General features: G+C 35.4%; 2 protein-coding genes across 4 annotated transcripts; one reads left to right on the forward strand and one right to left on the reverse strand.

Moving 5' to 3' along the window:
* The first annotated feature begins 472 nt into the window (after positions 1 to 472).
* On the forward strand, positions 473 to 5,897 carry LOC110803461 (BTB/POZ domain-containing protein At5g48130). The gene is made up of 6 exons (XM_022008970.2): positions 473 to 702; positions 1,620 to 1,753; positions 1,871 to 1,940; positions 2,391 to 2,601; positions 3,031 to 4,088; positions 4,598 to 5,897. Exons 2-6 carry the CDS (start codon positions 1,659 to 1,661, stop codon positions 5,315 to 5,317), a joined length of 2,154 nt encoding a protein of 717 aa, XP_021864662.2. The 5' UTR covers positions 473 to 702; positions 1,620 to 1,658; the 3' UTR covers positions 5,318 to 5,897.
* Positions 5,898 to 6,707: 810 nt separating this feature from the next.
* LOC110803448 (cleavage stimulating factor 64) lies at positions 6,708 to 19,158 on the reverse strand. 3 transcript variants are annotated; one of them, XM_022008954.2, is made up of 11 exons: positions 18,977 to 19,158; positions 17,055 to 17,195; positions 16,873 to 16,951; positions 15,460 to 15,634; positions 13,122 to 13,155; positions 12,766 to 13,007; positions 12,615 to 12,692; positions 11,046 to 11,081; positions 10,492 to 10,950; positions 9,941 to 10,267; positions 6,708 to 7,246 (listed from the first exon to the last, which is right to left on the reverse strand). In XM_022008954.2, exons 2-11 carry the CDS (start codon positions 17,086 to 17,088, stop codon positions 7,124 to 7,126), a joined length of 1,587 nt encoding a protein of 528 aa, XP_021864646.1. In that variant the 5' UTR covers positions 17,089 to 17,195; positions 18,977 to 19,158; the 3' UTR covers positions 6,708 to 7,123. The 3 variants fall into 3 exon arrangements, with proteins under 3 accessions (XP_021864646.1, XP_056692384.1, XP_021864648.1); XM_056836406.1 differs by lacking the exon at positions 15,460 to 15,634 and having other exon boundaries at positions 13,082 to 13,155; XM_022008956.2 differs by lacking the exons at positions 16,873 to 16,951; positions 17,055 to 17,195; positions 18,977 to 19,158 and having other exon boundaries at positions 13,082 to 13,155; positions 15,460 to 15,628.
* Between the last annotated feature and the right edge of the window lie 7,378 nt (positions 19,159 to 26,536).

Here is a 26,536-nt window from a genome sequence, read left to right on the forward strand (position 1 = left end):
GACTTTGTTTTCTCTGATCATCTTATTCTTGTCGCTTATTAGATCAGACCAGACCATAAAAGGGCAAAAAAACACTCACAGAAAGCACAACATTCATACCGTATCAGATTAGACCATACCAGAAACTAAAAATATCATACTAAACCAAACCAAAAACTAGAAACATCATACCCGATCACGTGAAGAGAACAAGGCTAAGGTATAACACATTAACACGTACATAGTATAATTTATGTCATTCAATAGTATTGGGATTGAAAAATAAAAAATAATTGATGAAAGTAAGGAAAGAAAACAAATTAAATTGATAGAACAACATGCATGTAAGATTTTTAAAAAAAAAATAGAGTATTGTATTGAGTAGCCGTGCCGTCTTGGGCGTACCAGAAAAACTAACACAAATTCATACAAATAAATGGAGATTTGCTTCTTCCGCACTTCATGATTTTCTTACTTTTCTCCTCAAAAATTACTCCTCTTTTTTTGCCAAAATCAAAACTTTTTAACTTTATGATATAAATCACCTTCTCTTGTCTTAGTTAACATTATTAATACAATCGAGTACTTTGTTTCAAAATGGTAAATTTTTGGGAGTAGAAAATGGTGCATAAGTTGCAGTAAGAAGCAAGAATTGAAGAGAGAAAATTGATGGTTCCATCGTCAAGCTAGCTAATTAAGTTGTCTTTCGGCGAATATTTATCGGTTAGTATTTCTTCAATTCGTACTTAAGGTTCCGTTTGGTTTGGTATAAAACATATTCCGAGAGTCATAAATCATTACTGTATTATTGTGTAATACATGGTATTGTGAATGTGAAGTGTCTACTTTCATTTCACTACTTTTTTTTTAAAAAAAAAAATTATAAGAAAAGAAATCAGGTTAGTCCCTTAAAAAGTACCAACCTAAGTTAAGTTATCTAATTCTTTCTTTCGGATGATAATGAGCTTTTATTTCACTATAAACAAGGAGATTTTACCTATACTTAATCCTTAAAAGGAAAGTAATGAATTGTGAAAATATACTTTCAAAAAAAGAAATATAACGAAAATATAACATATATATGCACTTGTGTAACCATAATTTGATCTCAGCCTACCGATTTTGAATACTACCCTCAAAACATCGACCATTTAAATGGCTAAACTAGCTTAGTTGACATCCATACAAGGGACCGGCCGTCATAGGGTCCGTGACTCGTGAATATAGATTATGAAAACTACCTCAAAAGTAGCATTTATAGCGTAAACATAAAGGTGACAAAACGAAACCTTCTAGAAAAGAACCCCTAAAACACCTTAGCTATAGGTAAAAACAAGGCTTAACAAAGGCCAAAAGCTACAAGTAAAGATGGTCGTGGGCCATGCTAGCTTCGGGACAAGCCCACGGGGCTATGGACCTGAGTGGGTCTAGCCCACACCAAACCCGTTTGTATTGGATCGGGTCGGGATGAAAATTTTAAAAATGGGGCCCAGACCCTCGTTAATATATGGAGCTAACTACATGAGAAAATATTGTTTAGAGCTTACTAAATTAGTAAATAATATGCTAATGCTGCTATTTTTATATTGCAAAAAGAATGCTTATCTAATACTTCTCTTAATTTACTCTCCTAATTGAAGATTTGTTAGCTGTTTCTTGATCCAAGAACTGTTAAACAAATGGAAGCATTTAGCCCTAAAGATTCATCTATTCTATCAAGTCCTTACTCCTCTCCCAATCTTAGTGCCTTGCTCAAGATTAAAGTCATATCATGGTAAGTAATTAATCCTTTTTTTTTTCCTTTAAAGATCATATACCAAAGTTCTAGGACATACATGCATATATGTATATATATTCATGTATATATGAACATTGATTTATATCATTTCAGGAGTCAAGAGACTGGATTGCCAGTAACCGTTCGTGTTCGTGTTGCCAATAGATCCTTCAACTTGCATAAGGTACTACACAAATTCTAATAAGCAAACAAACCAAACAAAATTATATTGTGTAGTAGTAGTATATATTAAGCAAACAAACCAAACAAAATATGAAGTTCAGTTTAAGAGTTCGACCCTGTTCTTATGAGCTTTATTTTGCTGAACTGAACTGAATTGAACTGAAAAGAACCGGGCTTTGAAAGATAACCAAACAAAATATGAAGTTCAATTGAAGAGTTGGGCCTTGTTCTTCTTAACTTTATTTGAACTGAACCAAGTTGAATGGAACTGAAAAGAACAGGCCTTGGAAGATAACCAAACAAAATATGAAGTTCAATTTAAGAGTTGGGTCATGTTCTCCTGAGCTTTATTCGGATGAACTGAACTGAAGTGAAATAAAGTCTAAAAAAACAGGTCTTGGAAGTTTTTCTTAAGTTTAATGTTTAACCATGTTTTAATGACTTTTAACAGTCTCCATTGACATCTAAGAGTGAATACTTCAAGAGACAACTAAATGAGTGGCAAGAAGTTGATCTACCAACAAATTTCCCAGGAGGTTCAGAAACATTTGAGATGATTGCACTCTTCATCTATGGTTCTTCCACATTCATCGACCCCTTCAATGTTGCATCACTTCGTTGTGCAGCAGAGTTTCTAGAAATGACATCAGAAGCATCATCAGGTAATAGAGGATACTAAGGGTATACTTGTAATTGTACGATATTATTATATAGTACCTCCCCGTTTCAAAATGATCTTTACATGTTCCGTTTTAGTCCGTTTCATAATGTTCTTTACACTTTGCTTTATTCTATTTTTGGGCATAAAAATTTACTACTTTACCCTTCTTACTCCATAATATTTACAATTTTCCATTCACTTTCTCTTACTTTATTCTTTTTTTTTTCCTACACTCACCCACATTTTAACACATTTATCTTAATTTATCCATATTTTATTATATTTAAACAACTTTTTTATTTTTGTCTTAATATTTGTGCAAATAGTAACAGTAAATATCTTTATGAAAAGGGGTAGTATATGAGTCTCAGGCACCTGTATTAGAGTAATTAGGTCGTATCATTGTATTAACAAATTGTATTAACATCAGGTGGAACTGGAAACCTATGTGAAAGAACAGACTTGTACTTAACTCAAGTAGTACTACAGAGTTGGGATGATACCCTAATTGTCCTCCAAAAATGCCAAGCATTGCTTCCATGGGCAGAGGAACTGCTTATTGTGAGTCGATGTATTGAATCGTTAGCCTTTATGGCGTGTATGGAGATTCTTGATCCTGAAAGGAAGAAGAAAAAGGCAACTGTGTCATTAGAAGCTCTTGCAGCCCAACCATGGAACATTAACATCAAACTAGTAGTAAAAGAAATTACAAGTAGTGATCAAGATCATGTTTGGATTAATGATCTAATTGCCTTGCCATTTGGGTTTTTCAAAAGGATTATTGGGTCATTAAGAAGGCAAGGTATGAAGGAGAAATATGTAAGTCCTATCATTGTTTTCTATGCCAGTAAATGGGTGATCAACTCCAAGAAAACGCGCCAATTTTGGGAGTGTCTGTGTGACAAAGACGATGATTATGAGTGTAATGATGATGAAAGTGATATGGTTTTGGAAACACTAAAAGGAATACTAGATTTGTTACATGTAGGAAGGAAGGTTAGTAAAATAATTCCTGTTGGGTTCTTTTTCGCCTTATTAGCTAGGTCTCTTGAACTTGGAAAAGGAGGAACAAACACCATTACCATAGTTGAAGAAGGGAAGTTAAGGCTACAACAACAAATTGCTCATCTTTTACCTTTGGCTCATGTGGAAGATTTTCTTCTTCCAAAACAACAACAACAACAACAACAACAACCAACAAATGATCAACATTCTTTTACTTCTACTACTTCTTCTAGTGTTGAAGTGGGTGTGATGGAGTGCATCTTTTCGACATATGTTTCATCCAATAATATTGAAATGCAGCTTCATAACCCTACTTCAATGGGAAATACAATTGTGGGAGAATTGTGGGATTCATACCTCTCCTTGATTGTTCATGATCCAAATATGACACCAAAGAAGTTCATGAGTCTTGTTGAGTTGGTGCCCTTATCCTATAGAAATAACCATGATCATCTTTATACAACAATGAATACATACATCCTGGTAAGCATACAATATACATACTCTGATATTCTATACATTCTAGTCCTACTGGTGAAGCATATAGCGAAAAATGGTTCTAAAAACAGAACTATACATTAGAGGGCGTTCTATTCACCTGTTTTTCACTTATTTTTCCCGAACTTATCTTTATCTGAACTTATTATAACTTATCAAAACTTATTTTATTTATAAATTGTACTTGGTCAACCCTTATCTTATTATAACTTATCAAAAATTATTTTACATGTTATAGTCCTATTGGTGAAGCATATAGAGAAAAAACGTTCTAAAAAACAGAACTTTATATTAGGGTGTGTTCTATTAACCTGATTTTCACTTATTTTTCCCGAACTTGTCTTATCTGAACTTATTAGAACTTATCAAAACTTATTTTAGTGACAAATTGTACTTGGCCAACCTGAACTTATCTTATCTGAACTTATCAAAACTTATTAATAGTCCTACTGATTTATTTGTTAATAACCAGATGACTTGTGTACTATTTTCAGGCACATCCAAATCTGTCCGCAGAAGAGAAAACATCAGTCTGCAAGTACTTAAACTGTCAGAAGTTATCCCAAGAGTTATGCGTAGAGGCGGTGCAGAACGAGTTGATGCCACTACGATTAATAGTTCAAGCACTTCTTGTTCAACAACTTAACACACAACATGCTTTTAAGGAATGTTCAGAGTCATTCAGGTTTGCAGCATATAATTCAAGGGAATTCTCTGGTAGTCTTTCGAGTTCAAGGTATCCGAATTCCAAAAGCCAAAATCTAGAAGATATTACTGATAATGATGAAGCTGAAATAATGATAATGAAGAATCAGCCTTTAAGTTGTTGTATACTAGACAATAATAATGATCATAATGCAGTAGCTTTGCAGAGAAAGCCTGATATAATTGCAGCAGCAAGAAAGGAGTATGAATCCACGAGTTTCAGAATTCAGAATCTGGAACAAGAACTTGTATCGCTTAAGAAAAATCTTCGGTTGAAGAAGAAAGAAACTGAAGATCCCAAAATGAAGAACTTTGGGTTAGAAGGAAGATCATATAGTAGTAGTAGTAAAAGGAGGAATATTTCACTTGGACAAGTTACTAGTTGTATTGGTTCAGTGAATTTTTCATCTCAGAGGAAATATGCTGGTAGATTATTGAAGATCTTTAGAAGGGTAACTTTGTTTGGAAGAGCAAAACTTAAAAGGAGGCCTAGTGTTTCAGGTTCATAAGGGAAAAATAAACTACCAAATTAAACAAGCAAGTTTTGATTAAGATTATTGTAATTGTGATTTGAAGGATGATTAAAGAAATAATTGCTGCTAATAAACTATAGTAGATTTCCTTTTTTTTATTTGAACCGGAAGAGCCACAAGGGCATTACAAGTTACAAAAAGAAGACGAGTCTAGCGGATTCAAACATTAGACCGACCGTACACGTGCCCTCAATGTTTGCCATTTACTCATTTAGGCAATGCCTCATTGGTAATGAACTATAGTTGATGCCTTGATGGAAGATGTACGTTTTGCAAGGTTTAAGAGGTTCAAAATATGCAATCTTGTGTCTTGGAATACTTAAAATTAAAAAATTTAGACACATAGAACATAAATAAATTCAGAATCTTCACAGGATCCTCGGTGGAGTTGCATCAGGAACGACTTTTTCTGCTTTGCATTCAGAATCTTTGGATTGTTTATATGGGTTACGGTGGGCTGTGCAGGCAAGCTTTGATAAGGTTACAATCCTTATTGATTCCCAGTCGCTAGTAGAGATGGTGATGAAAGAAGAGTTGATTGATGTCCATTTGCTTTGGACTGTTGCAGAGATTAAAAGGGTTGGGAAAATATTCCAGTGGCGTATACAGAAGGTGGATCGGTGCAGAGTGCAGAGAGCTCACGATCTCGCGAAGGGAGCATCTACAACTTTATTAGCTTTTAATAATGTTCCTTAGTTTTGGTATTTTTTCTTTAAGCTCATGTCAAAAAATAAATAAATAAATTCAAAAATCAAATTTATATTCAATTTTCGTGAGTATATGAGATGCTTAAATGAGCAAACGAACATTATTCTTTTGCAACAAAAAAGGTAGTGGACATTAAAGGCTAGCATAAATTCTTAATGCGTTTCCTTACTCCTTTGCATATAAGAGACTGGTCTTATATGTACATTATGCGTGCGAATATAAGAAAACATATTTTATTAAAAATATAGCTTAGTAAATATTATAAAGATAAATTTAAACAATTTATCGTACTAAAGGGTAAACAGAATCACAAAATAAGGAGATAAAATGAATGCATAAATCAAACTAAACATAGAGACCATTCTTCATTCGAAATCCGTACATCTTACGAACCAAACGCCGCTTGACTAAATTTATACATAAGTTCTCAAAATTGGAAAAAGAAAATTAACAAAAAAAAAAAGGCTAAGGCCATAAACAGAGAAAGGCTATGAAAACGGTTACTTCAGATAACAAAAATTGAGTTTTGGATCCTCTAGAGTTTTAAATCAGTCATTGATTTTAAAATGTATGGTTTAGATACAACTCTAGAGGATCCGGACACCAAAAATTGTGGTTTTGTGGAATATGTAAAGTACATTTTGTCTCAAGAGGAAGATAAAGGAAAGAGTATTGGTACCAAAATTTCATGACTACAAAAAAATAACCTTTTGTCTATAAATGATTATAGTTGATTTATGTATATTTCTCTATAAAGGCTCACAAGTCACAACAATTACAAAGAATCAGATGCTCTGTTACCAGCACTCTTCATTTTACCTCAAATACCCGTGTCAGATCCTCGACACTTGGACATGGGTATGGACAATTCGACACTTCATTTTGGACCAAAATCATGCAATTTTTTTCACAAAGTAGCTGTGTCAGACACTTGGACACATTACCCGTGTCCGATATGGGTATTCGAGTCCGGGTAACGTAGCCGGTTGCCCTCGTATGTGTTAACCTAAAACTGCTCCCTTATCCACACACGAACTTGGAGATGTTAAGACGAGGATCTTTCGAGTGGTTGTTTCATCTGAGCATCTGCTGTAGTTGAATGACTTGTAGTTGCTGTTGAGGGGGTAGTGAACTCAGTTGTTCAGGAGTAAGGTTGAGTACTTGTTGCAACAAAGCAGGATCTACATCAGGTGGAAACTGCAATCAACAAAAATATCATAAATTAGTTTTAACTAAGCTTATTCGATATAAAACAAAGTAATAAACAACATAGAGCAGATTAAGCTCAAGGATTTCTATACCTAGATATTATATTAGGGTCCTAAACTATTATTCCTCACAACTTAGCTAAGTGTATAAACATGTTGCATCATTCCAGTAGAAATTTAACTACATGAATATTAGCTGCAAATATGACTATAAATATAGTAAATGATAAACCAAATTATTGGAAGTTTGGAAGTATATTAACTAAAATGTATAAACATGTTGCATCATTCCAGTAGAAATTTGACTACATGAATATTAGTTGCAAATCTGACTACAAATACAGTAAATGATAAACCAAATTATTGGAAATTTCGAAGTATATTAACTAAAATGTTTTGGCCCTTGGTTCTTCAATCAGTGACCATCACTCCCTATTTCTAGAATCACTGTAATAGTGGACCTTTCTTTCTTTTTGGATATGAGTTGATAGATAACTTTTCAAGCATGTAATGAGTGAAATAAAAAAAGAAAAAGTAAAATTTAGTTGAAGTGTATCAGCACAGTTAGGGTACTGAAAATTAACTGGTTTCATATCCTTTTATTCTAGGGCAGATGGAGTTGTAAAAATCCATTTATAGGAGGAAAAACTGATTTTAATAAATTCAATGTGGGCATAGTAATAAGCAAGCAGCAGCACCAGGATGAGAAGCCGCAGAAGCATTTACCGCCGCCCCCATTAATAATCCGTTATTAGTGTTAAGTGTTAACATTGTTATTATTATAATTACTTTCAAGCTCAAAATTTCACCGTGCTGCACCTCCATTCCCAGGCCCAGGCCCATACCCATACCCATACCCAAACAACCCATTTCCAAACCCATAAGTATACGAACAACCACTCCCACAAACAGAAGTCGCTCAGAAATTGGTGGTAGTGGAGAAATTAGTGACAGACCCCAACTGTTGGTGGAAAACAGAGTAAAGCAGGAGAGAAATAAAAAGACCCTCCTCCAACTCCACCTCCGCCGTCACCACCACAAACCACCTCCTCATCCATAGAACCAATAGCTGTTATTTAGTGTTTGTGAATGGAGGAGGTGCGGGTACTGGTATTTGTGGGTGTTTTGGTGGCCTGAGAAGAGATGAAGGTGCGAGAACAAAAGTTACAGCTGAAAACTCTGTTATTGTCAAGTTGTCATTGCAACACCTCCTCATCTTGCTACCTTCTTTTTCAGGCTTTTAATAATGGTGACACGGTGAAAATGGTAATTGACAGAGGAAGAAGAAGAGTTACAAATGTATATTAGGAATTCATAAAGGCTCCCAGCATTAATATTATAAATAATATTAACAATAACTGCATCCGCCATTATCATCAGTTTGTTTGAAAGAAAAAGAAAGGGTCGAGGCTGAGGGGGTCACACAGAGGAGCAATGGGGTTGTGGAGATGGAGGAGAGAGAAAGGTGCTGTGGAGGGAGAGGAAAGAGAGGATATTTTTTAATTAAACTAAAATTAGAAGGGTAGACAAATTACAAAGGGATAGTATGACGCTAACTCGTTATGCCGGTTATCATCAGGTAAGGACCATTTTAAGAAGACCAGCCCAAGGTGGGAATTTTTAAATCAAATTTTCCTTTATAGGATACATAAAATTTGCAAATCTACAGTTGAAACAGATGGATCGGAGCCTGATGGTATCTACTATCCAAGTGTCAAGTTCCTCCTGCAGCTTCATTTTTAATCAAAACTACGTCTGCATTTACTCGCATATGAATTTTAGTGAACCAAGAAGAATTATTATAATTATTAACAGCAACAAATAATAATCACAATTCGAGTCCAAATACTGTTTTTTCTTGTTGTGTGTGAAATAACATTGTTGTTGTTATACTATTATACTGATTTCAATAAGCACCCATTTCCAAATCTCAAGATACTATTGGTGATAATTAGGGGTGAGCACAAAGTTAGGGTCCCTGAATCGGAACCGGAACTTGTTAGGAACCTGCGGTACCGGAACCCATAGTGCATGTTCCGGTTCCGGGTAACAAAATTGGGAACCTGTTAGTAACAGGTTCCCGTTCCGGTTCTCAATTTTTCGGAACGGATACCCTGTTGGGTACCCTATACACACCAATTCTAATATGAAATACCCACAATAAGGGACTAAGGCATATAAAAAATGCTTCATATGCTCAAAATATAAAACAATTCAACCTAATTTTTAGAAATATAAATATAGAAATACAATTTAAGCCCAAACTATAAAAAAGCCAAAACCCAACCATAAAGTAGATATTTTTTTTTCAATAAATTAAAAATAATTTATTTAAATTTTTAAAATGGCTGGCTACCCTGAATCCCAACCTATTGGAATAGGTTCCGGTTCTCATTTTCAAGAACCTGTTGCAACATCCTGAAATTTTGTCAGGGTACTCTGTTGGCTCACCCCTAGTGATAATACTCAACATGCGATTCAAGCCTTTTGACACTCAACAAATTCCAATTATCATTGCCACTAGTCTCATAACCGAACACCGCCACTTAGTCCAAATTCTAAAAATTGAAAAAAATTCTTCAAAGGCTAGCTAGATGGAGAAAGAAAAGAACGCAAATTTTTTAAAGCTGAAGGATATATGAATGAATGAAGTGAATGTCAGAAGCAATCTGCACCAAAATACCTGTGGGGCTTGTTTCTCTATATTCTGCGCTTCTAGGCTAGAGCTTTGACCAGCTGCACCAGAGCTACTTGCAACGGCAGTGGCGCTTGGTGTAGCTAATCCAGCAGATGAGAAAGGAGTACCTCTTTCATTATCCAACTTCATAACTTTTGAAGGGCGAACCATCTGATCTTGAGAATCTTTATGATCAGATACCGAAGCTACTGACGCCAAGTTCTTTAAGGTGTTTGTCCGACTTGCCAAAGTTGTGTCCCTGGCAGTTTTTGCACGTACGGGAGTGTCCTTTTTAATAGCCTCCACCGAAGCCGGGCGTACTGAAGAGGCAACCTGATGTAGCACCAATTGTTCACAAAATCAATTCTCCAACAGAGATATTACTAAAAAAGCTACTACCTTTGCATTATGAAACATGACTCCCCTCTTTTCCCATGCCCTCTCAAATATTTCTCATGCTCTACTGAGTTCATGGCTCCAAAATGCACAAATTATGTCCATTTTTTAACTTTTTATCACCTACTAAACCATGAGAAGATACAGGATAACTCTCTAACCTTATATCCGGGATCTGAGTGGCTTTGAAAGGTAGGCTGAAGGTTTACATTTTGAGTGGTTTTAATACCAGCATGTCCTGGATGTTGCAATGGTGGAGCTTGAACAGGCCTAAATGAAGAGGAAGATACAGGTGGCATATGCAGTCCACTTAGAGGTTGTGGACGTGTAGAGAGATGTGATGAAAGCCCAGAATGCGCAGGAACTGTACTTTGTGATGGTGCGACCATCTGGTTAAGATTTGGTTGCTGAGGTCGCAGTTGCGGATGAAGTGGCAATGGTGCTGAGAACTGGTTGTGTGCCAAAGGATTCTGGGACACAGAGGATAATGGAGTGAAAGAGGGCAACCCGGTAAGAGACTGAACAGGTGGACGGTGTCCCTGTAGGGTATGTTGCATTGAAGGACGTGGTGTTGGAACAGCTGGATTTGGGGTCTGTTGCCTTAGATTTGGCATCTGCAACTGAAGGTACCAGAACGTAAGGTTATTCTAACAATTTGAATAGGTAAAATTGTAAAATAAACTATTATGATACTGTCATAGCTTCCTTTACATACCATTTGTGGTGTCACCATCCCCAATATTATTTGTGCCTGCACGCGAATACAAACAAAAAGAAGTAAGAACGTTTGGCACAGAACGCATTTTGAAACTTGATTTTTGGAACAAACAACATATATATGGAACAAAAGCACAACCTACTCTGCCAATAAAACATCACATAAAAATATTCCTAACAACTATCAGCTTTTGGATTCCGCAACACAAACAGGACACCCAAGAAACCCACAACAAGAATACAATGAAATAAAACAAAAATAACAACTCCAGAAAATAAAAAGGATTAACCAGCAGTGTTACTGTGTTAGCAGCAACTAATTACAAAGCCAAGATCATGTCAGTGTCCTAAATCTACATGGTGAACTGCTGATTCGGCAATGCATAGTGAAGGAGAAAGAAAATTAATCAAGTTGTTTCTAAAAGCTCTTAAAATAAACATAAACCAATTCATAAAATCAAAATGTTTAAACTTTAAAGAGAACCATGACAATGACACTACAAGGAACTAATATGACTTCCCAGATTAATATCATTATTATTGTGCCAACCTGAGAAGGAAAACATGCGTCAAATTGAAATAAAGAGCAAAAACCTCCATAATAAACGCCTCATACCCCCACAGTAAATTTTTCAGAGTATTACCAACAGTTCAGCACATTCAAAAGGTCAAGATTGTCGTATTTCAGATAAATTAATACAGATTATTAATTTATTTACGATAAACTGTTACTCATCAAACAATCAGTGGTTATGACCATACAAACACACCATGCACCTGTAGGCAGGATGGCAAGCTATTTTAGTGTCTAGTCGTTGTTGGAAGCTTAAAAAGTTTAAGTGCAAGGTTTTACAGTGATTATTTTACGCTTTGACTTTTCAACTTTCTGTAGCCTTATTTTCTGATAACTTTCCCTTTTAAGCTACTTTAAGAAAATTACAGATAGCCAAGAAATTTTTATGAATGAGCCTGTTTACTTTTATAAAGGACGCAATTTAAGCAAAAAGCTCGGGGATAACATGCACATAATTCTCATTTGGGGATTGAGTGAATATGAAAGAAATGTACGTAGTTTAAAATTTAAGAAAAAAACTGTAACACTGGTATTAAAGATTGATTAGCAAACTGAACATCTAACCAGTATACCACAAACCAAAAGCATATCACGTTATCTACTGCATGAACCACAGAACAGGCCAACTTGCATAATAGGTCCCCACAGCACCGCTCTATGGGTATTGGGTAACACTGGTGGAGAGCCAAGACGATCCCAAATTCCCAATCACAGACTTATTCAACCTTGATGAAAAGCTTTTGCGACACAAACTATTTCATAATCATAGTAAATTAACCATCAGAAGCTTGCTCAACAATGACATTTCTGCTTCTATAGATACAGAGGATATCATACCCTCCCCCCCCCCCCCCCCCCCCCAACTTCCCGTTCACGTAAGGTCACTACCATAAACTGAAGCATGGAGGTTAAATTCGTTGCTACACCCAGACAGAAAGGACAAACTTAAGTAATTTTACAAATCAATGGCAGCAGCTCAGAGTTGAAGAGAACCTGGAAGAGAGCTTTTGGAAGCTGTGGGCTCACAAGCAAAAGTTGACGTGCAAGGTCCTTGTTTTGCATAGAAAGCATCTGGAACGAGGTTGAAAGTAAATACATGAACATGTAAAATAATTCTTGAAAATAGCTCTTTTGCAATATTTACCTTAATTTCATGTATAACTTGATTCAGTTGACTCCTGGACATGTTGGCCAGATGATGCGTTAAAGGGTCATTGCCAATAAGTGACTGATTCTGAAAACCGTTTTGATTTACCTTACCAGTCTGAGAACCACCAAGAGCTCCTGCCATAACAGAAGAAGCAGTCATAGCTATTGGTAGGCCAATTGGCTGATGAAATGATGCATCCACAAGGGTAGCTGGGCTTCCTACCTGCTTCTGAGCATCTGTCAACATAGTAACTCCATTAGGATATTATTCACAGGTCTAAGCCTCCATATGAAAAAAGATAAAGGAAGACCTCTAAAAGCTGAAACAGTTGAGGAAGAAACTAAACTAACCAACATTTGTAGCCAGTCCTGGTCCACCCCTACCCTGCAGTGAGAAATAGGAGCAATTTTGAGCACTTGTAATCAAAAGAACAAAAAATTGCCATTCCCTTTTTTCCCCGGAAGAAAAGATGCGGAAATGAAAGACCGAGGACATGACGTACTTAATTCAAGAAATATAACTACAAGATTCATTTGCCTACAAAGAAAACCCTTCTTAAGCCTAACCCAAAATAATTGACACCCAGGTACGAATTTTAAAGCTGCCAATTCCAGTTCTAATTCTTAGAATAGACTTCCTCTCTTATTGGACCAACTAGCTTAAACAACACATGTCCATGAGAGCTTGATCCTAATCATCTTTGTACTTATTGCAACCTAAAGTGACTTTAACTTATACTCTTATGACAGTAGTTTGTCCTAGGGTTGGAAATTGAGAGAATCCATTTGTTTGTAACCCCCCTCAAGTACTGGAATCTTGGTTGTGCTGCATTAACAATTCTCCAAATCATTCTTTTAAAGAGCTTAGTATCTTGAACACCAACAGCCAGCTTTCCTCAAACATGAGACTCCTATTCACCCTCAACATTGTTTGTCCACGTGCCTCCAGCAGCAGATCCCTTCCACCAGAGATAAAACATTCCATATTGAGGAACCTCGCTGTCTTTAGATCATCTACCAGTATCCCATGATTCTCCTTTCTAATATAATACCTGCTAGCATTTAATCCATGTATGCACCTCAATATAGTCTCATTCGAAAATCAATAAAAAACAGCACAGTGAGAACAACTTTATGTAGTCCGCGTTTAAGATATGTTTTTTCACCACAATCTTAACCTTTTCACTGGCCTCCCTAAGCCCCCTTTTTTGTCTGGCCTATCTCAACATTCTCACTCCCACTTCTCTGTTGCTGCATTGCAGCAAAAGGATGTGAAGGGCATGTTTTCAATAAAATTCTCTTCGCTGTAATCATTAGCAGGGAAATGAACAGCAACAGAAGGTATTAAACTCAAGATATGCTCACAAACTTACAGCCTCTCAAAATCATCGTGACCTCAGAGCTTGAGTTTTCACATGTTCCACAAGCTTGAAATTGCACAACTCTCCTTCATCCTCATGACCTCAAGCAACCCAAGAGTCCAACTCCCAGTTAGGTCTTCTGATTGAGTTAACACTACAACAGTCGAATTAACAACTACAATCAGAATACATCACTTCTTTCTTCATAGCCCACTAATTTACGCGTGTTTCACCACCACACCATTAGGTTACTAGCCATCAGTTCACCTACTCTCATTCTAAAGAGTCCTCCAAACCTCCTCTTCGATTTATACACTCAAGCAAAATCAAAAGGAATATCTATCATATCCATCAGAAGTCAAAAGGTAAAATAAATTCATCAAAAGATGAGGAAAAAATGAGAGCTGAAATGGAAAAAGGAGCTGAAGGAACCTTTGATAAAGAAACAAGAACCATTTACGTCATAAAGATGCAATATTCCTACTTTGCACTCGCCTCAACTCCATCTCTGTCCAAAAGTTCAGTCTAACAACTCTTAACACATTTATTAAAAGGGAATGCTTTCTTGAAACTGTTTATGAACGAAAATTTTGGTCTCAAACAAAGTCGTGGTGTTCAAGCATAAAACCCTACATTCAATTTTATACATTCAACCAGCAAATGAAAATAAAAAATGATCAATTTATTTTAAAAAAAAAACTATGATAATGCATAGTCAGAAGAGCAAAAATATTGATTGTACACAGTTGAAAACTTGAAAATATTGGTTGATCAAGCAGAACCATTAACAGAATTTCAAGAGCAAGTTTTTAATTTATCTTTACAATGTGGGAAAAAAAAGAGTTGGGATTCCAGACTAGTCAAAGAATTATCTTTTCATACCATGCACTGTGTCTGTGCCTGACCTTGGATTACTATGTTTACCACGGTTTTACTTAATAGTGTTCTCTGCACTAAGGAATTTATTTACAACAGCCCAATAACACAATGAATAAAAGAAACCACATAACATGGGATTTTAAACTTAAGGGCTCGTTCAGTATCGCTATCAGTTTCCACTTTCCAGTTTTTGGTTTTAAGTCATATGATTTTGATTTACTCATGAATGAAAAAATGGTCAACTGATAGCTATACATATTATGAAACGTATTTAAGATAAGCGAGAATACCTACAGTAATCCGGTTGATTTTTGAAACTGGCAACAAAAAACTAAAAACTACTTTTCATGGTTTTCATATTTTGGTTTTGAGTTTAATAAAGAAACAAAAAATGATACCGAACAAGCCCTAAAAGAATGATTGTACGAGCCATGGATTATAAATACCACCTGTTCACGATTTCTATCAGCGCCTTTGTCATTTTCAGCAAAATCTACTCTCAACTGCCGACCATTAATCTCATAACCCTGAAGATTACGGCGAGCACTGAGTGATGTTTCTTCATCCTTATACTCACAAAATCCATAACCTTTTGGCTTCCCAGTGTCACGATCTATAACCAGTCTGAAAGTTGAAGTTATGAAAACAATATTATTGAATACGAAATTTGAATTCCTGGTCTGGGAAAGCACTTCCCAATATTCAGATCATTTTATACAACATGAAACTTGATCTATGAGACCCCAAAAGATGTCTAAAGTTTCCCTTTACAATATCTCTTGGAAATTAAAAGTACAATATAAGTTTTTCCTCCCCACAAAGCATACAACAATCCCCAGCATAGAGGAAAACTAACAAATATGTACGAGAGGGAGATTTCAAACATCCTCTTAGTTTGACTTTGATGTCTCAAGAATTGTGTTTCTCTAAACCTAAAAAATAGCCCCTTGATCATCAAACCAAAATAGTACCCGAATATAAATGACTTCAACTTACAAACATATTGTATTGTAATCCAAAGTTCAAGTTCAACAAGCACTACAAATGAAAACAGAAATTGATAAAAATTGAATAGTTTACACGTTACACCTTTAATCCTAATTAATCGTACAATTATGGTTACCTATATCACCTTAGGTTCCCAAAATGAGTTTGCATATTGGAGCCCAACAAAAAAATGCAACAGCATCCTTGATCTAACGCAATCTTTTAAAAGTCAGTTTATGTTTCCTACTCTAAACTGTTTTACCACAAGGTCAACAACCTACCTATCAATAACTCCATCTTTGCCAAGAAACAAAAACCAGAATCAAGGGTATATATAAAAGAATTTGCATCCCACAGTCAGCATTTTCCTAGAGAAAGTGGTATATGTAATAGTATAGAGAGTCAATAGATGAGATGACTAATCATTCTGTCGCGCTTCATAGAAAGAAAGTAAACTCGAAACCTTAGAAACAACAATGTTAGAGCGCTTCCAAAAATGATGATAATCCACCAAGACAATGCTACTATTGTCATTAAAGATTTTCCCTCGTATTAGATTTCAATTTCAAATTCAAATTCAACTAGTTATGCTAAATTTTGCTTAAACAAACAAAACTCGCCACCCAAAACCAAGAAAATCCCTTGATCAGCCCCTGCCACAACCCACTCGCACTCGAAGCAACATAATTCTCCAACTAAATCTAAAACCTCACTAATTGAAGCACAAAATTCTAGCACCCAACTTTATTATTATTATTCTAGAAACAATAATTTTTGGAATAGCAGTACCACTAAGTAGGGTTTAGTTCAAACTAGGGTATAGTTTAAAGAACTAAAAAATTGAGAAAATTGAGAAAAAGAGGGAAAAGACCAACCTGAAAGAAACAACGGGACCGACCTCTTCACAAATTTGAATCAGCTGTTCTTCAGTTGCATCATAAGGTATATTCCCAACTGTTAATTTCAAAGAAAATTCGACCCCAGAAAAGATGAAAATCAAAGAAATGAAAGACATGCCCAGATTTGCGCAAAAATAGGAAAGAGGAAGAAGACGAACCGAAGACGCAACGATGTTGCTGAGTAGAGGCCATAAAATCAATGAGAAGAGGACATGAATGAGCTCTCCTGCTTCACTCTTCGCATCTTCATTGATTGATGATGCTTTCAGATGTAGCTTTGAATGTGCAGTTTCAGACAACTGTGGAAATTAGATTAGCACACAGAGCCACATGACATGGTTGTACAAGTTTTAATTGAGTTAAGTACAAGATTGGGACCTAAGTTTTCATATAAATCACCAATCAGGACCTCACTCTTATTTACTCACCAATTGGGACCTAATATTAACAATCCGGAAAGTTAACCAAGTTTAGCTCACCGGAGCAAAAAATATAAAACTTATGTTCTTTACTCAATAACTTCAATAACATAGGTCCTTATTGCTTATTTACGAGTTTTCTAACATTTCAGCTCCAAAATTGAAAATTACAGCCTATTCTGCTACATAATTTACTACCCTTTTACGTAGATTACAATGCTTAAAAATACAACATCCATCTCCCTGAGCTCTGGTACTGTACGGAATACTAGCATGTGAGTTCAGTGCAGGAACAAGAAATCCACTGATACTATAGTACTTAACTATTACTTAAATACATCTTATTGACAAAACTTTAGAAGTTCAAAATCACTAAACAAAACCACAATAAGATGGAACCAACATTTAATACCAAGGGCAACCAAATGAATTAGTTCAAGAGGTACTACTAGATTCACAAATCAGAAGACATATTTCACAAAAGAGAGAGACAGATCAAGCTAATTAAAGTGAGTAAGTTTCCCTGGTACATAGTGATGAACGTGAAGTGGATGGAAAATTATCTAAGCATATAATCAAAGAGCATAAAACGTATTTTTACAGGGCCTCAAATACATACTAAATAGCTGCTCAAAACACCAAAATACTACTGGTCTTGCACTTTCTCCACCACTTCAAAGTGTTAAAAGATAATTCCTTGATTATTTGCATTGACTAATTAACCTTAGATACATTATTCTTGCGTAGACCTGGTCCACAATAATATTAGTGTAGACGCAAAATCAATAGTTTTCTCTAGCACCCTTTTGACATTCATAGGTGACCTTTATTGTTCATATAGTAACTATAATAAACTAAACACCAAAATTCTTAGATATAGTAACCATTTTTTGAAGCATAGTAACCCTATATTTTTAGAAGCGAATTGTGAATTAAAATTACATTATTCAAGCACAACATGTATCAACGACACTAATTTGATATTTATTTCATAATAATCTTAATAAAATGGCAAAATAAATTGGGAACAAGTTGTTGACTTTATTTTCAGGCATGGTTCACAATAAATTTAGTATGGACCAAGTCCATTTAAGAATTGGTGTACAAAGTATTACAGTTAGGCTATAATTACGTAGAGAATGATCACACTTTCTATAACTACAAGATTGCTAAATCAATGCATAACTATCACAATGTTCTCTAAGAATATTTACACGGAATATATGGCATATGAAATATGTAAATATACTCTAACACAAAGAACCAACAAAATTGTGGGGAGTAATCACTTACTAGTTATCAAAGACGCTTAAGTGATCAATGACTCAGAAGCAACTTCAAAGCTTCAAATACAAACCAATTATAAAATAAATTCTAATTCAATTTACTAATCTCTTAAACAATTTCCCCTGTTCTAATAGTTCTAACCCTAATCAGTTTTTCAATTGCACCCAATTCATAAACTCTTTGCCTATCTTTTTGTCTTTTTAGATTAATATACCACCCCCCATAAACACAAATCTTAAACAACATAAAATCGCAAAAAAAGATAAAAAAACATTTGAACTTGCATCTTCAATCCCTAAATCCTAACATACCCAGTACAAATCAAATCAATTTTGAGGGAAATTTTTTTTGCAGCACACAAGTAAAGTAAATACCTTTGATAATTGGTGTGAATTTTTCTGCAATTTCCTCGTTTGGGTAGCTCTTGCAGACGGCTTATATCTTTGACAATGAAAATTTTCGAGTTACATTGAGGAGGAGGAGGAAGACGAATTGCGCAGGATTCGCAGGAAGGAGTTTTCACTCCAAAAAATGGAAACGCTGCGTTTCTTGTGCTTTTACGTTTCAAAAAATAATGAATTTACTTATAGTTCGGGTCCACATTTAACTCACATTTGGTTAACAACGGTCATAATTTATTTTTATAGGTCCTAAACGGCGACTAAATAAAACATAGGTCCTGATTGGTGATTAAAACCAAAATGTAGGTCTTTATTTTGAGGTTAACTCGGTTTTAATTCTATAAACTTGGGGAAAGTGTGAGTTTCTAATTAACTTTCTATCTCGTTTTTAAAAATACTAGTTGTTGGCCCGTGCGCTAGCGCGCACGGTCCCCCAAGATATAAAAATCTATGATGTAAATAGGTTTACGTAAAAGATCTGTGCAAAATACTTATGGATAATGCAAACGTATTGTGAAGATTTGATTTGGATTTAGGAATAAATACACATACAAATGATACTTAGGCCCTGTTATCGTCAATGATAAAACTCATAATTGGGGAGTCAGGAGTACAAGATAGAAAAAACTTCAATTTGAAGGTTGTTGGACGTTATTCGTTGTTTATGTATTTTGTTAACTTTTACAGGAACTGAGGGATTCGCAGTGGATGCAAAGGTCATCTCCTTGTTCTTCTTAACTCATCAAGCAAGAAGCTACCTTGTGAATATTAACTCCCTCCATACGTGTTTTGTAGACTCAATTAGCTCACATGACTCTTCCTTACATGGGTTGGGGGGGGGGGGAATAATGGGAGAGAGGGAGAGGATTAGGAATGATAATGGGAGAGAGGAAGAGGAACAAATATGAAAACGGATAATTGGCCGACATACATGACATATTAAGGCCGGTTCGCTTTAAAAACATACTTGAATCGGGTTTTCGAAGAGACGCAAGCACATTAAGTAGAAAAAGACGCACAATGGCACACCACTGAGATTGACTTGGTGTTAAAGCTACCAGTAGTGCTCACCATATGATCACTGAAACACATTGTTTCATAAAGATTTTTATTATTCAAACTAATTTCAGAGTCCAACACAAAAATAATCTATACTACTAAATTATAAGAATATCTTCGGCACTTTTTAAGTGCAGGACATTACTTGTTCTACATAATCTATACTACTAAACTATTTAAGAATATTAGTGCAGGGCATTACTTGTTCTACATACTCAGTATAATCTAACAACAATGAATATGCACGACTCAAAATACCATTATAGAGTACTCATGACCAATTTCAAAGACTACTTTATCCCTATGAGCCTTCATCATAACCACCCAACATTCACCATCAAAACCAATTGTACTCTTCAAAATACACTAAAAATCCAAACCTAGCATAACATCCCTGGAATAGGCATCAATTCACAAGAAACTTAGGCAGACAGAAAGAAAATCCTATCCTCTTCAATCAAGTACTCCATATATTAGTTACGCTACTGCTACCAAGGACTTCCAGTTCACCTTATGTATCCATGTCGAATAACTGACAGTGGCGTGGATATGGTCTCTAAAGTTACTTTTAATTTAGGTCATAAACACACAACAGAATTCACAGAGCTCATGCCCGACACTTGCATACTTGTAGCAAAGCTCATTTATAACATGGTCATCTTCTCTTGGAGACAACAGAAATAGGATCAAGTGATAAGAGGAACATCAGCATGTCTTACATTGATTTCAAACAGAAAATAGCAAGGACAGTAATCAAGGATTCAGGAGTCATAACCAATAATCTTCTTTTCAAATACAGAGTATATAACAACAGGAAAATGAAAATGGGAAACGCCTAGCTCGACAGTCCAATGATGAATCAATCAAAAAGTAAAAGTGAGCCTAGAGAAGCAATAAGGTACTGAATTTGCACATACATGACTATAGAGTGGCCAACAAGATAAACTGATCCTTCAATTCCTCTGTTGTCTTCTTGTTATACACTCTGTATGCACGAGTCATTTTTCGTATCTCTTCTGGAACACCAGTTAATCCAATCAATTTAATTTGGGTGGAACTCTGCATTTAGCTGAAGCAAAGAAAGTGAGATTTGAGACTATCTTGCGTGTATATTTTAATAAGCAATACCATACTACGAATTATGAGAAGATAATGCGACCAACACATAAAAGAAGGGCATCACCAAGAAAAGCTGCAGAAATTTCATGCCTCAAGTATCCACATGCATAATTTATCAATAAACTAAAGAACACCCTTAGAATGGAATAGTTGGCTCAGAAGAAGCCTCTTTTCACATCATTTATCTTTCCTTCACACTAAAAAGGGCATTGGTTTAGAAAAAGACAGAAGACTCTAGTCAGTACCTTATACATACTCAAAGACTTGTTCAATGATGTCTCTTTCAAGATCAATAGAGATGAAAACTGACACAATTTCACTTCATGATTTTTCTTCTGCACAAGATCATATATATTGTGACTAACATCTGGTTTGAACATGGTATACACAACAGTTACAACTATATCCTAAATAAAGTGCCAAAGTTCTACTGAAGATTTGCATAGGCAAAATCCTTTTCCTGGATAGTCAAGTAGACAACTTTTACTAAAATTGTACAGAACCAAAAGGCTGAACCTTTTTCGCATACAACCCACATAGAGAAAACAAACAAAAGGAGGGAGAGAAAGAAGAGTCGGGTGTATAGGGAAAATCTAACTTTCCCAATTCATAAGCATAAACCCGAAACCCTATGAGTGTAGCAACCCTAAACCTTAAACAGAGTAACTACAACTAACAAAAAAATATCCGCCACCGTCAATATTCCCCCTTTTCTATTCTTTACCCTCAAAAGGAAAAAGAAATTCAATCAAAAGCAAAAAACGCATAGAAAACTAACCTAAAATCAAACAACTTAACAATATAGTCTCATTTTTCAGAATATTACTGGATTCTACCGGAAAAGGTGTGATATGTACCTCTCAATTGGATCTTCGAGTATTACTTTGTCGTAAAAAAGTATTACATGAAAACAGAGAAAAAAATACGGATAAAACTACAAAAAAAATTGTACTCCGCATAATCGTTTTTAATCAATGGACATGCGTAAATTCACAAAAAAGTGTTCTAAAGTACCTCGAATTCGCAAAACGCGGCCAATCTCTCCAATAATGTTCATTAGAGCCGAAGATGCCTACAAACTATTATTTTATACCATCATTGAGAATGGCAATGATTAGAACCAATGAAGGGTGAGAAATCAAATTTCCATATGAGAGCCAAGCTGTCATTTAGAAAGGAAAAGTGTAAGGAAACAACTACGAAATAAATAATACCAGCACACAAGGACTTCACGACTGATAAAATCAACATCTCAAAAGACAGAAAGTAATTTATACAATATGAATAGTGATAGAAACAACATAAATCTGCAGGCCCGGCAGAAAAATAGCAAAAACCTTATAAGGTAAAGTCATAGAAGCTTAAAGTGTTATTTAAATAAATGTTGCATATGTCTGTCATGTAAACCTTTGATTGGTTGTGAAATGGAGTATCTTGCAAAATATATACTTCGTACATAATTGGCTAACAAAGAGGACTATAAGATTTGAAGAAAGAAATTAAATTGGGTTATGTTTCTAAGATAAAACATACAGTGTGATTTTTCTTTCTCTGTAAGATTGCTCTACTTGTGAATACAACACTAATGAAAGCCTTCTTAAGAGTTGGGGCATCATCCACTTCATCACCAGTCATTCCACAAATATATTTCTAAGCTTGCAATCACTTGACAATTTCATATTTATGCTCTGGATTATATTAAAATGTCACATGTTGGTACCCATGCCCAAGCGACGACCAGTTTCTTTTCCTACTGCTAGTTGACCACCTGATAAAAATTTCAACCATTGTAGCAAAGGAAATTCATTTTCATTACCTTATAGTGTATACAATCCATAAATATTGTTCTTACCGTTGAGGTGGACATACCAGTAATAATTTTCACACTAACTCCGAGATTTAAAGCCTTCCTTATAGTATCTGCATTGTCATGGACCTTCGGGACTCTCCTTTCTTCCCTCTGAAACCCATGTATAGGGTATTAAAAGTAGTCAAATCATTTTTAACAACAATGTAGGTCTCCCATTTACAACATTTTCCTTTCTCTATTTACAACCTGATCACATGTGAATGAATACAAGCTATTTGACACCTATTTTGAAAAGAAAAACACAAATAGAAAAATTTAAAACAAAGGTTGAGAAATAAGATTAAAGAAAGGGGAGACCTATATTATTGTTAAAACAAACTGAGAAATCAGGTTGCATCAGCTGATCGGAATACGCAATGAATAAATCAGCAACATCGACAGATAAATCAGTAGCAGCCACGATACGCAACGAATAAATCAACAGCATCAACAACTACTTCTTGGGTTTTTCATAGCCTTCACCAACGCCACAAAAACACATTAGTACATTAGGGTATTACTTCTTGAGCCAGATACAACCATTTTTGAACATTACGAATAAACTCAAACATAAACTTACTAACATGGAAGCAAAAGAGTGGAGTGACGAATAGCCAATCTCCTGACCATCTTAAAGCTAATAATCCAAAATCACCGTCCTTCGAACGTTGGGGTGGCTGCAATGTTGAAACAAACAGCACAATGGAAATCATTATGATCGTCTTTGAGATACAAATGTCAGTTAATGTCATCATTAAACAAAAAAACATGTATAAAATTAGAGGAAGATCAAGCAAGTGTCTCACCAACCATCTCTTTGCTTTGCCATCCTATATCTCGCCATTGTTCGGATAAACTGCTATCAACTTGTCTGTCAACCGTAATAGGAAAAGGAAGCCAATTAAAATCCCATGGAAAACTTGTAACTCAAGCAGGCTTTTCAATAGATTTTAATTACATTGGGTGCAGTGTTTACCTTCTTAAATTTGGGAATTAGACCATCAACGTAAAGTGGTGGTGCACAGTTTATTCCTACAATTAATCGTAACCTTTGTACTCTTATTGATAATATTAAGAGATTCTTCGAATTCTCCCAATGAGGCGTGCTTGCCATCGACAGAGCTAAAGCAGATCCATGAAGGAATGTGGACATTTTCTTCCTCAAGCAACTCAACAATAGCTTGCAAATAAACATTGCAATTAAGAGAATTCTATGAAATAAGTACATTTCCTCTCCTTTGCAGGAAGTCGAATAAAACAGTCTTGCAACCATACACCAGCATATATATAGTATTCTGATGAAAATACCGTCACTCAGAGTTTCTTCTGTAAACTATCTATTTACAAGAACATGTAAAGTTTAAAGTAAACGTGGAGATCTGCCAAACGGGAGATTCTATTGGCAACTACAACTCAAGCCTTAAGATAGAACAATTGTTCGAGAGACAGTCATTTTAGACAACTGAAATCACCGCCTTTTTCATTAAGAGACAATACACTCCCTCATGGGGTTCTCACCTCAACCGATGACAGAACAACATTTCAAGGATTAATATAAAGATGTACTTTGTTTACTCACTCTGCAGTCTGCACTTAGTAACTTCTTCGGAGATGGGTTCAAGTTTTGAGTAGGGGAGTACACAATTCACAAGAATCTTTGAGTAAAGGGAATGTATTGTCTCAATGACAAAGGCGGTGATTTCAAGCAGTTAATGCACCAACGTAAAGGGAGCAGGACCCCATCTCTATGGAAATTCACTTTGCGAAAATCCCATGAACCCCATACTATAGCCAACATTGGGACTTTATCCCTTGGCCTTGATCTACACGGGTGCCAGGTTATTTCTCATAATTCTCACAGAATAACCACAAACCTTCACACATATTTCCGTTCATGAATTTCACCAAAGCACATGTTTCATTCTGCAGCTTTCAGTAATGTTTTTTTCCCTAAATACCACATATGCGGTTTTGGTCAGCCAATGACTTAAAATATTCCTTTGCAAATGATCTGCAACGGAAAGAAAACAAACCAGAAACCAAAGAGAGAACAAGCCCTAGTCACAGGCTGATTCGGAAAATTTTTAGAGGCTACAGAAGTTAATACAAGGGAGCTAAACACGACAAGCTGTGAAGCTGATAATCATCTAAAACAGGGAAAATATACTAAATCAATTCTGATACAAAAATCACGATAGTTAGTGATCCTTCTCTCCAATTCACAAATTGAAATATTTACATGATAGGAAACATAAACCCTAATCTGAAGCATAAAAACCCTCAAAAATATCGATATTACATGATCGAAAATACAAACCCCAATTTGAAGCCTCAAACCCCAAAAAAATCGAAATTTAAATAAAAAGACCTAGAAAGTTTGAAAAAGTTCAGGGTTTGAGGGAAGATAAGAGAATGAACCAAAATAAGGCTCTGAATATGCACAATTAATTTAATCCTATTTGTAGGTAAATTTTGATCGGAATTTTATCAAGTGTTCAAATTTTAAGTCTAAAATGGCTGATGCTTCATATTTCTCTTCCCGATCCTCATAAATCATGGTTACATCAAGTATGGAAGATACATCAACTAAGAACCATAAATACATCAACTAAATCCCATAGATACACCAGCCGAAAACCATAGATACATCATATAACGAATGCAAGTACCTCGAGCATAGTAGGCTGCTTAGCGACATTTTCAAGGTCTAATTTCGATAGCAACATGGAATCAAGTTTCAGGGAAAAGGAATGAGAAGGAAGGAGGAGATAAAGAAGTCAAGGAAGAGATGGTGGGTGCAGGACAAGATACAAATGAAAAAGGCTAATTCAATGTTTTGTTTCAGTTTGGGATCAGTTGCATGATTATGATTTATGCATATATAGAAGGCTAATTTCTTAACTCGCTCTATCTTTCTTTAGTACAATATACTATCTGGTGAATGGTACAGAATTTTAGACGGACAACCCAAAATATGTTACAGACTTACAGGGAAAAAAAGTATCAGTCTTGACTCAATGCAAATCTGAATAGTATACGCAGTATTTATTGGATTAGAAATAGATAAAACAAAACCGATACCTCCATAATGTGATTTTCTGGGAAGGGCAGCTCGGAAATAGATAAATTTTGCAGCTCGGAAAGATCTAGAGAAATAACCTTGCACCAAGCCCTTCAATTTCAGATGCAAAACGACTTAGTTGAAAACTAACTCAGTCTTGATTTGTATGACACACTTCACCATCTGAGTAATACCAACAGGATTCCACAGCCCAATTTTTCCATACTGCAGTGCCAGCTCCAAGAAATCTGCACACAGTTTACAGTTTGGATAAGCTAATTTACAAATGGAGTTCCTTTGTATCCGACAAAAGCTATGTTACTAAGGATTACATTGTGTTTCAAACAAACATGGAAATTTATACTAACTAAAGTAAAGCAGAGGAAGTATCTCAGTTTCGATGTACCTCCTCTCATCAGGAAGCACGAGTAAAATGAATCACATG

This window comes from Spinacia oleracea, chromosome 2 (genome assembly GCF_020520425.1).
Source record: "Spinacia oleracea cultivar Varoflay chromosome 2, BTI_SOV_V1, whole genome shotgun sequence".
Taxonomy (NCBI): Eukaryota; Viridiplantae; Streptophyta; class Magnoliopsida; order Caryophyllales; family Amaranthaceae; genus Spinacia; species Spinacia oleracea.

Coding starts and splice junctions, on each gene's coding strand:
- LOC110803461 (XM_022008970.2), top strand. CDS start 1,659: ATGGAAGCATTTAGCCCTAAAGATTCATCTATTCTATCAAGTCCTTAC. Junction 1,754..1,870: donor AAGATTAAAGTCATATCATG/GTAAGTAATTAA, acceptor ATATCATTTCAG/GAGTCAAGAGACTGGATTGC. Junction 4,089..4,597: donor CAATGAATACATACATCCTG/GTAAGCATACAA, acceptor TACTATTTTCAG/GCACATCCAAATCTGTCCGC.
- LOC110803448 (XM_022008954.2), bottom strand. CDS start 17,088: ATGGCCTCTACTCAGCAACATCGTTGCGTCTTCG. Junction 13,008..13,121: donor AGGACTGGCTACAAATGTTG/GTTAGTTTAGTT, acceptor CTATGTTGACAG/ATGCTCAGAAGCAGGTAGGA. Junction 10,268..10,491: donor ACTCAGATCCCGGATATAAG/GTTAGAGAGTTA, acceptor GTGCTACATCAG/GTTGCCTCTTCAGTACGCCC.